This window comes from Euprymna scolopes, chromosome 14 (assembly GCF_053919585.1).
Source record: "Euprymna scolopes isolate OS-2025 chromosome 14, ASM5391958v1, whole genome shotgun sequence".
NCBI lineage: Eukaryota > Metazoa > Mollusca > Cephalopoda > Sepiida > Sepiolidae > Euprymna > Euprymna scolopes.
This window is the reverse complement of record NC_136495.1, coordinates 66505551-66523630: the sequence shown is the minus strand read 5'-3', so window position 1 is coordinate 66523630 and position 18080 is coordinate 66505551. Positions and strand designations below refer to the sequence as shown.

The window sequence follows — 18080 nt, the reverse complement described above, 5'->3', positions numbered from 1 at the left end:
CAAAGAATACGAATTTCTTATTAAAATCAAGTATATGTTAGCATATTAGCTGACAATTAATTGCAAATTTATTTTTTCAAACACGTTTATTCTGAGTTATGAGAAGGTTTCAACTTCTTTTCAATGTTAACAATAATATCAGAAACTGACAAGATTCATGAAGTGACAAAATTAAGGAACAATTGATTTCGTTTACTCTTATTTCACTTTCAACTCCACGGATTATTAAAGATTTATAAGGTTATTAAAAAAGTGAGCCATGATTTCCTTAACACTTTTATTTGGTTCATATTTTGCGAATTTCATGTTATATTTCTCTTCGTTAGAAGTTTAGTTGATATATATGGAGTGTGTGTTGTATGCACAGTGACGTGATTTGGAGGAGATTTAAATAAAATCGCTTCAAAAAATGGCGAAGTTAAAAAAACATTAGTTACATATTGCGGCCATATACAAACTATACATTTTAGCAAGTTAAATACGGGCAAAAGTTATAACCTGTTGACTCAGAAAAATGCTGCAATGAACTCGGGACATTAATGTAAATACTTATATGATCAACCCGACAATAACAAAGCACTTTCACAATAGAGGTCTTCATATTCCGAAAAGCATTCTACCTTAATAGTGTCTTCCCTCGAATTGCTAACCTTTCGAAATTCCCTTTCTTGGTTTCCTGTTTTATTGACTGTACTATCATGCAGCAATTTAAGGTAATGTGAACAAACATCTCACTCCTGAACTCGCTACTTATAATATCCCTGTAAGTAGGGTCTCTAACTTACAGTAGTCCTTTACGTCTCGGTAACAATGTTCCTGGTTTGTTGTACATAGACGTAATATACTTTTTTTGTTGTTTAATTTGAACACAGTTTTATGAATATGGCATTGAAAAACCTTATTGAAAGATATACAGAGGTCACAGAAAAGACTGATAACTCATTAACGATTAAATCAATCTGATATTGTTGCTATTGAATTGACTTGAATTGAATGTTGAAAACGGACAGGACTTTCGTTACAATCTAGTACATATTAAATGCCTATGCTGGATTTCAATCAGAAAATATTATCATATCATAATATTTTGTTATTATCATAGTAGACGGTCTATTAAGATTAGTTTGGGAACAATTATTAAATAACTAGCGGGGGTACCCGGCGTTGCCCGAGTGTTTGTTTCCGGGACGGGGGGAGTTTTAAAAAATGTTATGGTAGGTAAGTAGGAAGGATCAAACCCGGAGTCATGAGTAAAAGTAGGAAAATAAAGTGTGAAAAAAAAAAAAAAAAAAAAACATCTGCAACGTTAACAGTTCGGCCACCAAGAAAAGTCCATTCCAGTTGTTTAGGAAAAAAAAACAAAAAACGACTACGGTAGGTCGGCGCGAACGTGAAAATATAATCTGAATTGTCCAGCATGCTAACCACTACGCCACAGAGCACTGCAGCTTAGTTTAGTGATTTTAAATAACTTCACATGAAAGAACTACGAAGCCAAACCGGTGTTCTCTTCTCAACTGTTCCTTGTGAACGATCCCCAAACGGTGTTAAGTGGTGGCAGGGGGAGGAGGAATTTATTAGAGAGAAAATATTTTACCACTTCCATTGATCTTAACCGATTTTGGCCGTGACTTCTCAGCAGAAAAAGTATAGAAATCTAAGATTATCGAGTATTTGAGAAATAATAAGCCTATAACACACCTCAGATATTGTTCTGCCGTTTGTGCATATTATATTTGCATGAAATATCTTGATTTTTAATCCTATTAATGTCAAAATCAGATGGGAAAAATGAGTTCATTTTATTTATATATATATATATATATATATATATATATATATATATATAAGATAAGAAGAAGATAGAAGAAGATAGAAGAAGAATAGAAGAAGATAGATAGATAGATAGAGAAGATGACCTATTATCTGTGACCAATTTTTAATTTAACGTACTCTACATTCAATCGAAGCAAATACTAATTTCGGGTCTCAACAGCAATTTCTAAATTTGAGGTCTTTACAACTATTTCATCATCGTCGACCAGAGCCATCACTATGGACAGAATAATGAAAATTATATCTATAAATAATACTTATTTATTCTTAACTTTCTCTAAAGAAAACAGTCTAAATGTAAATCTAAAAGTGTTGACACATTACACACATACCAATATTTTTTTTTTATTGAGAAATACCAGAATTTGCAATATTAAATTTGTTTTCTTTTTTTTTTTTCTCTTCAGATAAACCAACACCACCTGGTGCACCTCTTGATGTATATGACATCTTCAAGGATAAATGCATGCTTTCATGGGACAAACCGAAAGATGATGGTGGTTGCCCTATTAAACATTACATCGTGGAAAAGATGGATACAAGCCGTGGTGATTGGGTTGAAGTGGAAAAGTGTAATAATCTGAAGTGCAAAGTAACAGGACTGACGCCAAACAAACGTTACCAATTCAGAGTAAAGGCAGTCAACTCCGAAGGAGCCAGTGCACCATTGACAGCTGATGGTGAAATCATAGCCAAAGATCCTTGGAGTAAGTCACTTAAATAGCTATAACTAATACACCTATTTTTTTTTGGAAATTCGTATGAAGCCACTTGACGTAAGCAGCTAAAAATACCACTTTATGGTTAAAAACTAACCAACAATAAGTATTAGATGATGAGATCCCAACCTACAAAAAAGCAATGCTTATCCCTTTGTCAGAATGATCGCTCATGTAATGTGAGGACTAAAGAACACAATAAGGGAAGCAAGAGTTATATTGCTTATTAAATTAAACCACAGTTCCGCTTTCTACTCGACTTATTATTTATATAAATATATATATTTATGTATATTTACATAAATATTTATATAAATTTATTTATATAAACATAAATATTTAGTTAGAGCTGTGGTTCTAAACCTTCAGTTCATCTCTTGTACCTTTTGGATTATGTTTGCATATATAACCGCTACAATTTAATTTCTATATAGTGAGTTGCGTTTACTATATTCACTCATGCTCAAATATCATAGGAAACTGTGAACCTCCAGTTCGCAGTATTATTTACAATAATTTTTTAGAATTAAATAAGCGTGAAATGAATGATGCTATTGAACAGTCACAACGAAACGTTTACGATTTTGTTTAATACAAAAGATGCATTTCAAATGATATGGAAATACGTATTTAAAACATGATATCTTGTGATTATGCATTGATAGTGTTCCTATTTACTTGCCTCCCCACGAGAGCAGAGTTATACACAAGATCGGTTTTTAATGTGGGGAAAATCCAAATCCCTCCAAAAAGGCACTCTGGATAGGAACAAAAATAAAAATTGTCTCAGTCATGAAGGATTTTTCCTCCACTGACTGGGGATAGAAAAGGTGAAGTGTAACATCAGAACAGATACTACAGTATGATCTTGGCTTGAAGGCCAAGAAAATTGCATATGCACTGATAGTATTGATAAATTGCATATGCATTGATAGTATTGATAAATTGCATATGCATCGATAGTGTTGATAAAAGTATTAACTCCTGTTTTACTTTATGAGTGATAAAGAAAATTTGCTTTTAATTAATTTTTATACAATAAATCATCTATGACAAATATTGAGCTTCTACATTATATGATGCAAAAGCCATTAAATATGAGAACGGAAACAAATATTGAAATAGTTTTATTTCTTTTCTGTTTTAATGTATATGAAGTTATTTGGATTATTTTCATAGTATTTTCCCTTTCTCTCCATTTAATAGTAATACATTTTTTTAACTTCACTATAAATATGTTAATATATTCATAATTAACAGATTAAACTTGATTTAAAGAACAGAATATTTTCAGATATAGTAACATATCAATCTTTATTTATTTTTCATTTAATTTCATGCATAGAACCTGTCTAATGTCGCACAGTTCTTTGTTTTTACAATTGAACTCATATTGGAGTTTAATAATTTAATAATAGCAAAACAAAAATCGATGCCTCCGTTCAGTCTTGAAAGACAAAGGATACCCCCTGTAGGGGTAGTTGCGTGTGTAATTGTGAAGCAAGGGTTGCGCAATCACCAACCACACCTCTCCTAAATCAGCACTGATTGAGTCCAGTGGCAAGAAGTCCAGGACGACTGGAAATAATGCCGAGATAAGCAGAGAGCACATACAGTACCTGGAAGTCCCAAATATTCACCCATTTAGTATTATGTCCAACGTTGCTTAACTTCGGTGACCCAGCGGGAACCGGTGTGCCAACGTGATTATGCCGTACATTAAAACAAAAATATGTAGTGAGCCAAACACTTTGTAATTCAGAATTTCTGGATACTTTGTTGAGATCATAAAAATAGTTAAACTGACCGGACTATAGAATTCAAAGCTCTCTCTGTACACTCTGAATAGTAATAAATGGATTTGCCTCTGCATTCATTGGATCTACCCAAATTTAACTGATCGTGGAGGTTCTTGTGACTTCTTGAAACATGTAGATATTTTATTGCGACCAGTTGTGTCCTGACTTTCCACTCAAAGAATGTGTTTGATTCATGATGTTAAGACTCTCTTAGAATTTGTAAAAAATACATTATGGAATTAAAAACCGTTGCTAATTCATTAAAATGACTTTTAAAACTTACATAAAATGAAACAATTCACAGCATATCATTACACTAATTATCATGATGCTACCAAACACAGTTCAGGCCACAGATTAGTATGTATCCAAATATTGTAAAACATCTAACTCAACCTTTTTATCTTATACGACTTCATTAAATCAACTTAGTCATAAGTTTTTATATTATTTCTATCTACGCAAAATTTTGACTACATATCGGTTTCTTTTCTTATTTAGACCCAGCAGATAAACCTGGTACACCAGAGGTTGTGGATTATGACAAAGACCATGTTCAACTTAAGTGGAAGGCACCTAAGAGAGACGGCGGTGCACCTATTGAAGGATACATCATTGAGAAGAAGGACAATAGAACAGGAGAATGGGAACCAGTAAGCCTCTTTTGCAGATTCTTTCAAATAAGTCAATGACTATTGATACTGGGAGTCTGAGTGTATAATCATATTGATATCGATATTTAAAGAATACCGGTAGAAAATAACCAATAGACTCTCAGCCTCATAAGTTGACTTAGTTTGATTATATAGGTGGTTGTGTTTTTTATCGAAGCCACTGTTGTTGAGTATCTAAGTAAACTATGTTCTTAATAGAGGTGGATACCTACTCCAGATCAATGGATGTTTGAATAATCTAGTAGTATATGTTTTTCTTTATAATTATCCTCATCTTGATTGCATCTATTACTTATAATTATCATTGTCATCATATATGATAGCATTAATGTTTCACTTATAATGTTTATTACTTTTTAGGTAATGGAAGTACCAGGTAAACAGAGAGAAGCAACTGTAAAAGGATTGAAAGAAAACCAGGAACAAGAATTCCGCATTATTGCCAAAAACAAAGCCGGCAATTCCATGCCAAGTCCTTGTTCATCACCTGTTATCACCAAAGCTCGTCGTGTTAAGCCAAGAATTGATCCTGGAAGCTTAATGGACGTCAAGTGTAAGAAAGATCAGTCCTTCATTTTGGAACCAACCTTCATTGGTGAACCTCCACCGACTGTCTCTTGGAGCAAGAAAGGATTGGTAAGTTTGAACCAATTGATTATGGTTCATTGTTACGTGATTGATTATTAAAGCATTTGTAAAAGAAATCAGGTAACAAATATTAAAGCACAACGTACGACTTATAATTTAGTGTCAATTTTACACTGGAGTTGGGAAAGGTAAAGATAAAAAGGAAAAAAGTGAAGAAAATAAAAACGGTGACAAAGATTTGAATATATATATAAATACAATAATATCTGCTGAAATATAGCTCTGTAACTGGTTTTACTTGGCGTTAATGTAAGATTACAAACATATATGTTTTCTAATCTTTCTCTAATTATTGTATAATCACGTTGACACACCGGTTTCTGTCAGATCACTGAAGTTAAGCAACGTTGAGCCTAGTCAGTACTAAAATAGGTAACCATTTGGGAATTCCAGGTGCTGTATGTGCCCTCTGCTTATCTTGGCATTATTTCCAGTCAGTCTTGGGCCTCTCCTTGCCACTGAACCCAAGCAGTACAGATTCAGAAAAGGTGTTGTTAGGGATGACGCAACCTTCGCCTCTCAATTACACTCACAGCTGGTCTTACAGGAGTCTCCATTGTCTCTTGAGACTGAACAGAGGCATCAATCTTTCTTTAAACCATTAAAAAGGGGAAACAGTAAATAAGTTAAATCTACACATAGTGATACACACTTTAAAACTACGAAAACTATATTGATGGATGAATAAACAACGCAGGTAATCACTTAATTGTTTAGAGAATTTTAAATGTCAACTTTATTTTTACCTGATTGCTTGTTAAATAAAAACATTTAAGTTCACTTGTGCAGGGTTACTGCGGTAATCCAATGCAAAACAATATTACTAGTGCTTAATTTCACACAAGATTCAGCAGATTTGAAACATCCATTATTTGATAAGGAGGTTTTACCTCAAAATATATTATGAAACGCAGGTAGACACATTAGATCACTTTATAAATGCTGAGACTAAATCAAGTAAGATTTACTAAATAAACATTTAAAATAAAAATAATTACTTCGTTTGTGTCTTCTTTCTGACCATGGGCATATTGTCACTTCTTGCATTGTGACAGTCTTCTATAAAATCTCTATGTACATATTAAACAATGTTTCAAGCAAACTACATCACCTTATTAACTCCTTTATTTGCATAATGTAATAAATATATTTCACCAAATAAAACGTAATGATTAAGTTATTAAAATAAAATATTAATCTTAAATTTTTTTATTAAAAAAATGACAACAGACAGTGTCTTCATCAAAAAAACGTAACTGTTCATAGTGATACAGATTTTATACAGTTGTAATGTTAGCAGATTGTTGATAAGGTTAAATGACTGGTGAAATGATTATGCTCATAGACTATGCTAGCAGTTGTGTTACAAGTTTCTTGAGGATGGCTTCAACAATTGCTAATCTCCATCAGAAATGGTGTATCTCTTTTGTCTCTTTTTTTACGATCAATCAATCAATCAATTTATATATATATATATATATATATATATATATATATATATATATAAATAAATATATATATATATATATATATATATATATATATATATATAGTCATCCACATACATATATATATATATATATGTTAAAGTAAATGGCATTGTGCTTTAAGCATTGCTGGTAAAGGAATATATGGAAGTTTTAAAAGCCAAAAGCAATGCAGAAAGGACCGGAATCACAAGAGTAAAGAAAAGAAAGAAAAACAAACAAATAGACGAGTATGGTCGAGTAGAGAAATATCTAATATTTATTCATCTATTATTCCTCTCCTCGTTATATAATTAATTTGTAATCAAGTTGTTGGTATGTCCGGTGTATATAAAGTCCGTTGGTGGTACGGAGCTTTGATTAATTTCCGGAGAAATTCCTCCCCTTTGAAAAAAGAAAACAAAAATATATTCAAGATGGCGGAAGACAACAGGACTACAGATAGAGGTTAGGACTGCAGTAAGATGTGACTAGTTAAAACCGTAGGTAGCTGGGGATAATTGTATTTTATTTATTTTTTGTCTACTCGAACATACCCGTCTATTTGTTTGTTTGTTTTTCTTTCTTTTCTTTACTCTTGTGATTCCGGTCCTTTCCGCATTGCTTTTGGCTTTTAAAACGTCCATAATATATATATATATATATATATATATATATATATATATATATATATATATATATAAATCTGAACGTCTGTGTGCGTGTCTGGTCACGAATAGGCTCCTATATGGTTGACTATTATAGAAAACTGATCCCATATAATGAGAGAAGATTATCGAGACACAGGAATGGGTATGTTTGATCTGGCATAATGATGATTCATTAAAATTGTGGGATCTGCATACGCGCCTGGTCCAGAAAGTATTGAAATAAAAAATGTAAAAATTAAAAAAAAAAAACGTTTACAAGTCTTTTTGATATAGATGTACATAATAATACTTTGATAAGTATGTTTAAACTTAAATAGGGATGATATAATAAAGTTGTGGGGTCTGCGTTCGCGCCTGGCCTCCATAGAATTGAAATAGGCACAAACTTTAATAAAGACTTTTCATATCTATCTGCGTAAGTATACTTTAATAATTATGTTTCGGTTTGAAGAAATATGGTATAATAAAATTATGAGGTGTTCGTTCGCACCTGACCTCCATAGAATGGAAATATGCCACAAAGTTTAACAAGGTTTGTTAATATAGATACACAGAATATTGTGATAAGTGTTTCAGTGTGAACAGGTATGGTATAATAAATTATGGGGTTTATCAATTTTATTTTTACTTTCATCATATTTTGCTTTGGTTTTGATATCCTCAAATTCAAAAGTTATCTCTTTACAACCCTTCCCTTTCATAACCCATCATATGTTCATAAATCAGAGTCCATTTATGCAGGCTGTATTTGAACCCAGTCAACGACGGGTACTTTTTCTAGTATATATATATATATATATATATATATATATATATATATATATATATATATATCTTTTCATAACCTACTATATATATATATATATATATATAGTAGGTTATGAAAAGATATATGGCAATTAATATTCTTTGTAGCTTAATTGCCCTGAATATTTTCATACATTACTACCTAGCTCTACGTATGTATTGAGCACTGTCGAAGTAGATACTGTAAAATTTTTACATAAAATTATATCTTTGTGCATTAATTTATGTGATTAAATGAAGTAATCATATATATATATATATATATATATATATATATATATATATATATATATATATATATATAGGTTGTGAATTTAAACATTTTAAATATAAATTGTTGATAACGCAAAGTTCTATAATAGCTAGGTAATGTAGTACATTAATAATAAAGTGGTATTTTAATAAAAAATATTTCAATTTTATGAAAAACGCATCAAAGGCAGGGAAAAATTCTCACAAATGAACTAAGGAACATTTTTTTTATTTTAGTACAATTGTTTTAGTCTATCTTAATGGTGTAAATAATGTTTGAAGAGGTTTCTTTAAGAAAAGCATATGCACTCCTCACCTGATCGCCTCCATTGGAACCAAACAAATTAATCTTCATCTCATCAGACTATAGGACATAGTTCCAGTAATCCATGTACTTTGTTGACATGTATTCAGCAAATTGTTTGCGGGCTTTCTTGCATATCATATTCAGAAGAGGTTTCTTCCTGGGGTGGCAACCATGCACACCAATTTGATGTAAAGTGTGGCGTATTGTCTGAAAACTAACAGGCTGAACCCCTCTCCCCCGCCATGATTTCAATCTCTACAGCAATGCTGACAGCACTCCTATGCTGATCTTTTAAAGAAAGCATTTGGATATGATGCTCAGCATGTGTGCTCAACTTCTACAGACGACCTCCCTAAGGCCTCCTCTGAGTGGACTCTGCTCTTTAAAAATGCTCGATGATCTTAGCCACTGTGTAGTAGCTCAGTTTCAGCATGTTGGCAATGGTCTTGTAGCCTTGGCCATCTTCATATAATGCAACAATATGTCTTTTAAGATCCTCAGAGTGCGGTGCCATGTTGGAACTTTCAGTGACCAGTATGAGAGAGTGTAAGTTGAATACACCTGCTTCCTATGCACACATGGGCCTAGTAACACTAATGACTCACATGACATTTTAGAGGGAAAGTGACAAACAATACTCGTTTGGACATTTAGGGGTGTAGTTTCTTAGGAGTGTAAGAAGGAGTTTAGCTTTTAATATATATATTTTTGAGGGGAAAATAAATGAACTGTTCTATAAGCTGCACATAGACTACTTTTCATTGTGTCAAGGGTGTCATTTTGTCAGTGTTATCCCATGAGAGATATACTTAAACATCTGCAGAAATATAGAGGTGTACTCATTTTTGTGATACACTCGAAATACAATCGAAAAACCGAAGAAACTCATACTATCATCTGTGAACTAATTCTACTGGAATTTTTACTTAGCTATGGAGAATAATAGGAACATTTTATAAATAATAAATTTCTACACGACATTTAGACGTTCATATTATATCATTACTCTCCAAAGTGCATCCTCGCAGCAAAATATGTTTTAATTGTGTCTGTACACAAACGTTGAGAAGAAGGTAATATTTGATATGAATCAAAAATACATGTCTTCCATTAATGCTGTCAATAACCCTAAGTTCGCTTGGCAATATGAAAAAATGTGAAAATCAGGTCAAGAGTTTTTATAGCAGATGATGTCCATAAACAAACAATTAAATTGGAGTTAATTATATTTATGAAAATAAAGACTACCTACGCTATGCGTTAGGTTTGATTGAATATTTTCATTATATTTTTAAATTTTCCCTTCCTAACTGAAGGCATTTTTCTTAGTGTTATGGCATTTTGATACTTGTTTAAGATTCTTATTTCAAGTTTTATTTATAGCCAACCTTTTCCTTTTTAAGTCATTTTAGACTATTTTTCTACTGCGAAAGGTGATATTCCATTTAAACGTAATTTTCTCCAATTCTTCTTTACAGGATGGAAAGATTATACCAATTCAGTCCACACCCAATATTCCAATTGCAGACGAAAAGAAAAAGTCGGTTCTTACCTGCAAGTCTGCTGTTCGTTCTGATACTGGAGAATACTACATTACAGTTGAGAATGAACATGGCTCAGATTCGGGATCGATATCTGTTGTTGTCCTGAGTAAGTATCTACTATAGCTTAGTCACAGTTATACGTAAACATTAAAATAATTGAAAATTAGCTGATATCGCTAAGGTAAGAAATTCACACTTTACCCATTTTAAGATGATTTCAAAATCGAAGACTGGCATTTCGCTAAATTAATCAATTAATTGTGTTGACTTTAATCAGTTATTCATGATGTAAACTTGTATGTATTTTATCACCGGGCGCAGTTTCTTGTAACGAGAATAGATTTACTTATTAATTCAAACCGGAAACATGGCAAGTTAAGTACTATCACTTTGAATTTGAGTGCAACTGGGATGAATAGCAATAAAGAGCCTCTAAATAATACACCGGACATAGTTAAATGCCAAAACAGAGACATATTTTGATATATAGTGATCCTGAAAGTCTTATTTTATTCAGTACTAAATTTATACTTAAAAGTCCCCAACACAGGATGTTTTCTAATATTAAATAAGTTGTACCTTTTGTTTTCATATATATAACATTAATATATAACATTCATAGTTAAAAATAAAATGACGGCTAAACACATCATATTTTCAAATTATAGGTAGCCCAACTCGACCAGAAGGACCTTTGGAAGTTTCAAATATTACCAAAGAAGGTGCTTTGCTTACATGGAAACCTCCTTTGGACAAGGGAGGAAGTGATATCACGTAAGTATTAAGTAAAATCTATTTTTGATAATTAAAATAATAAGGTTACAAAGGCAATGGAATTTTCCAACAGATTTTCAGTACCAGCACTTTCTCACCGTTCTTCTCTCTGCTCTTTGAAAATTAACTCTCATGCTTTCAATCAGTTTTTTTTTATATTTATCTCGTGCTAATTAGTTTTTCATACATGCAAATCTGTTCAAACTATAAAAGTTTACAATTGTAGAGAGAAGAGTTTTTTACTTGCTAATTATGTCCAATCTGCAATCCACACATTCTTCTGCTTATCCAATAAAATCAGCTTCATTAATACGATCGTCTGCATAGATGGGTTTTATCTCCCCAAACCCAACACTCCCGAATTGCCTTATGCAAATGCCGCTTAGTGCCTTTTTAGAGTTCCTATTTACAACGCCCCTCCCCACGGGACAGAGTTAGACAACAGGGTCGTTTTTTAACGTGGAGAAAAGGAACAAAAATAAAAATTGTCTTAGACGTGAAGCATTTCTCCTCCACAGACAGAGAACAAGAAATTGAAGTGTAGCACCTGAAGAACAGATACTATACTTTGATCTTAGTTGATGATAAGTAGCATATCAAAATCAAGACGCTTCTCTTGAACAATGAGCACGCTGATTGCCAGTCTCTGTGCACTTCCTAATAATGCCTTTTCAGCAACAGGCCTGCATAGCGCTAGTCAATGTAGTTATTTCAATCTTCTGCTTTGGCCAAAATAGACATCGCTGTACACCTAAAATGAAAGGTGAGGACTCAGTATTGAGGAGAGCTATGCTTAGGGCACCATTAACATAGTCTATAATGATAGGTATCGTCCAGTTTACATTCTAACTGTGGAGGGGGGTAGACTGTCACTAATGTCTCATCCCCAAATTTGTTTCCTGGACTAATACAGCTAATAAAATGCCCACAGGTGTTTAAGTGATTCGGACAGGCTGTACTGTATCCAGGACTGGTTCCTCCACATCAACATTATCTTTTATTAATGCTCGCGCTCGGGCCGACGGAAGTCAGATCATCCACTCTAGAGGGGGACAGCAATAACCTTTTCCCAGTCAGGAAGCCCTCTACAAACATGCACACTTTTTCATAAAAAGTATTTTATATTTAACACGGCAAAGCAATGTGTCCGCTTAGATAAATGCAATTTCTTTTTATAAATGTCACTTTGTTTTGTGTTGCAATTCTATACATGAACTATTTCTGAATAATGTGTAATTATATGTCTGCCTCTTTATTTGAAACTCGTCTGCATGTTCAAGACTAAACTGTATTTGTGCAGTAAAATATGATATTCCATTTTCCCTTTTGTCTTTAACAGTGTCTTATAAAGGACATAAATTCTGGCCAATGTTAAAATATAATTATTTGAATGAACTGCTCTCAAAATATATTTCAGTATTTATTAGTGATGTTATTAAAAATTCAAGAATTTTCAATATTTGCTTGTGTGCGAGTATTAAGCAAATACGACATCTCATATGCTACTGAAAGGTGGAAAATATTTTTTCATTCTAAACTTATGTTTCAGAATGTTATTCTTATCATATTTTTACAGTTATATTTCAGACACTGCCTTATCTATTCTTAATAAAGTGTTTTTGCTGTATCCAGTTGTCATGTGAAATTATAATATAAAATAGTAAAAATAACTACTCTTGAAAAAAAATAAAAACATGTGATATTATATTTGTAATTTTAATATTTTATTATGGTTTGCTGGTTAGACTAGGTAGCACACGGTCATAAACATTCTCATGACAGTTTTCTGAGCCTTCCCAATTCCGTGTTGGCTCATGATATATTGGAAGTAATTTGTTTGTTTGTGATACCATTGCTAGAAGTAAAATGGCCAAAAGTGCCCCCCTCAGTTTTGGTTTTTCAACAAAGTCTGCTTTTTCCTAAATGTATTGTTTTCGCCATGGCTAAGAAATTCCATCTGCCTCCTATATAGTAATCCGCCAGAATATTAGAGGGAGGGTAACAAATCCTACAACTTATTCAGGGATGATATCGAACTGTGCAAGGCAAAGACGTTCATCTCCTGCAAGTATTATACATACTCACTTACCTGAATATATAGTGCTTTGTAGTCACCCATCTGGTACTGGCTCAATTTTGCTTAATTTTGGTGACCTTGCAAGAACCGGTGTAACAATGGGATTATGATTTATATCAGAGAATTAATAATAAAATTAAAAAGATAACATTTATTAATTGTGGTAATTTTCCACTTTTCTTTTTTGATCTATATGCATTATATTTGTGTTTTAGTGGTTATGTTGTGGAGAAATTTGACCCAACAAAGGGCACTTGGGAGAAAGTCAGCAGCTCAGTGACTGGTACTAAACTGCAGGTTAAAAATCTTCAAGAAGGTCATGAATACAAATTCCGTGTTAAAGCTGAGAATCTGCATGGCCTTAGTGAACCACTTGAAACAGAAAAAAGTATTGTGGCTAAGAATCCATATGGTGAGTCTAAACATATTCTTATATATTATTTATTTTTTACCGAGGAAAACATTATTACTCTTGTTACTATATATAAAAATATACTGACGGAATTTTCATACAAAGGAACATTTTCCAAGATATACAATGTAAACTCTCCCATTGTTATAGATAAATTTCTGTTAATGATCACTAGGGCTATGACAACAGCATATTCTTTTCATTGTTTTAACTCTCGAGTATATATCCGACACAGACAATTAATCAACTGAGAACCACATCACTCTACATAAAAACATATAAGATATCACTGGATATATACCTGAGAATCAAAACAAGGAAAAGAATATGCTGTTGTCATAGTCCTAATCATCACATATACGAATTAAAATGAAAATAGGTTTCATATTTATTTCAAAATAGTATTTACAGTAATCAACCCGAAAATAAATACAATGTTACAAGGTTACTTTTAATGTTTTAAATTATTTTCACGGAAAATAAATTAAGTTAAGAATTAAACCCCAGATAAATGAGCCACAATCGTGGTATCGTTTTCTACAATTTGACAAAATAAGAATCCTTTAGGGATTACACAAGAGATCTGAACCCCACAAAATTAAAAGGATTTTTCATGTAATAACGCCTGATGTATAGGATCCATTGCCGTCCAAGTTGCACTATAGCAGTATTTCCCTAATTATTGCTTTAATGTATTTGAACTTTGATCTCACTCATTGCAATTAAGAATACTTTCAAAAGAACCTTAGTATTATGAATCTAACATTTCCACTAATACAGCTATATTTTCGTAATCCTTCTTTCACCATTTTATTCTATTTCAAGAAATAATGAATACATTGGTTGCATAATTTGAATCGCACCTCTCATGAACAAGTATTGCTTTTATCCATCGGGGAATAAAGTCCAAAATGCCCGGTAACAATGTCTCTGGATATTAATATTTCATTATCAAATTTTATATATATATATATATATATATATATATATATATATAGTCATCCACATACAGTACTGTTTCACGGTTTCACAGATCATCGGTATGGCTAGACAAGCAACTACCTCAAGCCAGGATCGAAACGCAACCGCCCAAACGACAGTCGGAGCCTCTAACCATTGTGCTATTCAGCTGCTGCTGCTATGCAGGCATTGAATTAACACTGTTTTGATATTGTCCAAATACCTAAGCTCAATTTGTTTACACAAAGAGCATCGCTTAATATGCTAATAGTAATTTGTATATCACTCCCCAATATGCTCAACCCAAGATAGGGAGCATTATATCGATGGTATGCGATATACGTACATATGTATATATATATATATATCATAGTATATATCTATACTTGAACTATAAATTTTTATAACGCAAAGATGTTAAAGTAGCTCAATAATGTTAGGAATAAGAACTATAAATATATTTATATTATATGAACTACGTTGAATGCAGGGAACAAATTCGTACAAATTCATCAAAAAACACATTTCATTATTTTCGATTCAGAGCATACAATTGTTTAAGCCTATCATCAAAATTTTTATAACATTCATAATGTCTGAGATTTTAATCCTTTTTTGTCTGAGATCTTAATCCTTTTTGGTGATCATGTAAATAAATAAAACGGATGCTATCCATAAGGAAACTCTATTTCTTTTCACATTTATTTCATAATTTGTATCATTATGGAAGATTTTTTTCCACAATAAGGTTATTTACACACATACATTCTAATCATGGCATCATGATACCATGTGTCCTGCATAAGTACGAATATCGCCATCGATATAAATTTTCCTATCATTTACAGGCCAATTTAAAATAATTGTATCTACATTTGAGTTAATATACACAAGTTAGTATGTGCATGTAAAATTTTCTTTCTTCCTTTCAGATGAACCTCATCCTCCAAGCCAACCAACAATTGTTGATCATGACAGAAGTCACATTGATCTCAAGTGGGAAAAGCCTGAGAGCGACGGTGGTTCACCAATTACTGGTTATGATATTGAACGCAAGGAAGTTAAAGGTAACCGCTGGGTCAAAGTGAACAGAGTTCCAGTTCAGGTAAGTTTTAGCTTCTCTTTAACTGCTTCATAATAATCTCAACATCAATTTTGCAATTCATTGGTAAATTTTCTTCACACAGAAAATATAAATAAAAACATCTCATAATTAGTAATCATAGTTGCCTCAATTTCTTATTTTGTATTAACCATATTTCGAAGTTTTCCCCTGGTTTAAATTTACAAATCTATCAAAATTGGTGAGTTACCAAAAACATTTAAATAAAACGCGTATTTAATTAATGAGGATATATTAACCTTTTAAATTAAATCAGTTAATTTTTTTAGGTGTAAAGTGTCACAAATTTTGATAAACATCTGAAAGTCAATAATTGAAATGCTTATAAAAGGTGTCTTAGAACATCAGTCCAAATATAAATAATAACAAAGGACAATTTAGAGAAAAAACTATTCTCAGCACGGTTAGGGTAAGAGTTATGGTGAGACTAGAGAGCTATATTTTATTTTCTGACCGATCTTTAAAAAAAGATATTTCACTTGCATTGTATCCTGTTTTATTTCATTAAAATGTTAATATGCACATATATAAATATATCCGCGTTTATCAAAATAGGAGCTATTATTTATACCTATATTATTCAATTAACGTGTGGGATGGTAAAAAAAGCTATCGAACCACAATGCTATTTTTGTATTTTCATTTATTTCAGTTTTTATAAAATATTTTATCATTCTCAAAATCGCATAAAAAGTTGTCGTGAAGAACAAATGTAGTAAATATTATAAATTTAATTTACACTCAGCTTTATAAATGTTTTCCAATAATGATTAACATAATATATGTGAAAAGCACATTAAGACTTGGAATCAAAGTAAGAATGCAGACACTATATATGTATGTAGTTATCTCCCCTTAGTTGAACATTTTTAATATAATTAGTATTAGTATGTATGGAATTGTATTGATAATTTGAAAATGTATTTACATGTATCAATCGTGCAGGTGATCTTCGAGGCACGTTTTAACGATGTTGGGTTACAGGACCCAGAATTCAAAGTACGAACAGTTGGTAGGTAGGTCAGTAATTTGAATCGATACCAATGACTCTTTAAAATACGAAACAAGCTGTATGTGTCTACATAAAATGTTGAGAGATATATTTTATGTATTGATTAAATTATTGAGTAAGCTATAAAATATATTTTCATAACTTACTATATATATATATATATATATATATATATATATATATATATATATATATACATACACTATAACTATGTTGGAAAATCAAGTTAATTTATTAAACATTACATCTGTTTCATGATTGATTTCTTTTAGATTTCTGAAGTTATTTTCTATTTTACAAATTTATTGAAATGGTGGCAGTGGTCCATTTAGCCGAATACAAATAATGATTGTAAAAATGGTTTAAATAAGAAGGATATTATCCAGAAAGTAATTGGGCGACCTCTGGAAGGAAATTACGATGAAGATGCTGCCAACGCGTCTCTTAACTTTACACAGTCAAACTAGTGGGTACACGTACAAGTTCATTCAAGTCGTTATATAGTCCATAAACAAACTACTTGCTTTACTTAATACATATCTAATTTATGTTTTGTTATATTTGTATGCTTGGAAATAAAGTACGTTTGTACTTTCAAACAGTTTCTCATGATGAATGCTTATTTATTCACTTCAGAAATGGGTGTGAAACAGATATAAATCACTTGCTTAATATTTTGAAACATTTACATAGTGCACTTCAATTAAATTTGCACCCAACTCTATTATAAACATTTTAAAAAATTTTATTCTCGATGTTATTTTTTTTATATATAATACAGGAAACAAACTTCACTGATGATAAAGTGACTGAGAACAAAGAATATGAATATCGAATTAAGGCAGTGAATAAGGCGGGATCTTCAGATCCAAGTATTTCATCAAAGCCTGTCTTTGCTAAACCATCAAAAGGTAAGCGGTTCATATATTATAAGTATTCTAGTATTATAACAATCAAGTCGATCAAAATCGTATTGTATTTAAATAATTATTTGTATAT

General features: G+C 31.8%; 1 protein-coding gene across 9 annotated transcripts in view; it reads left to right on the top strand.

The window, feature by feature from the left end:
• LOC145293050 (twitchin-like) overlaps positions 1-18080 on the top strand; it is a 359249-nt gene that overhangs the window by 88412 nt on the left and 252757 nt on the right. For all 9 annotated transcript variants that reach the window (XM_080139370.1, XM_080139366.1, XM_080139369.1 and 6 more), the window contains 8 exons: positions 2244-2543; positions 4856-5007; positions 5389-5664; positions 10658-10829; positions 11392-11497; positions 13790-13986; positions 15879-16051; positions 17863-17992. In XM_080139370.1, the coding sequence (XP_079995496.1) occupies positions 2244-2543; positions 4856-5007; positions 5389-5664; positions 10658-10829; positions 11392-11497; positions 13790-13986; positions 15879-16051; positions 17863-17992 (1506 nt within the window). The remainder of the gene's footprint in view (positions 1-2243; positions 2544-4855; positions 5008-5388; positions 5665-10657; positions 10830-11391; positions 11498-13789; positions 13987-15878; positions 16052-17862; positions 17993-18080) is intronic.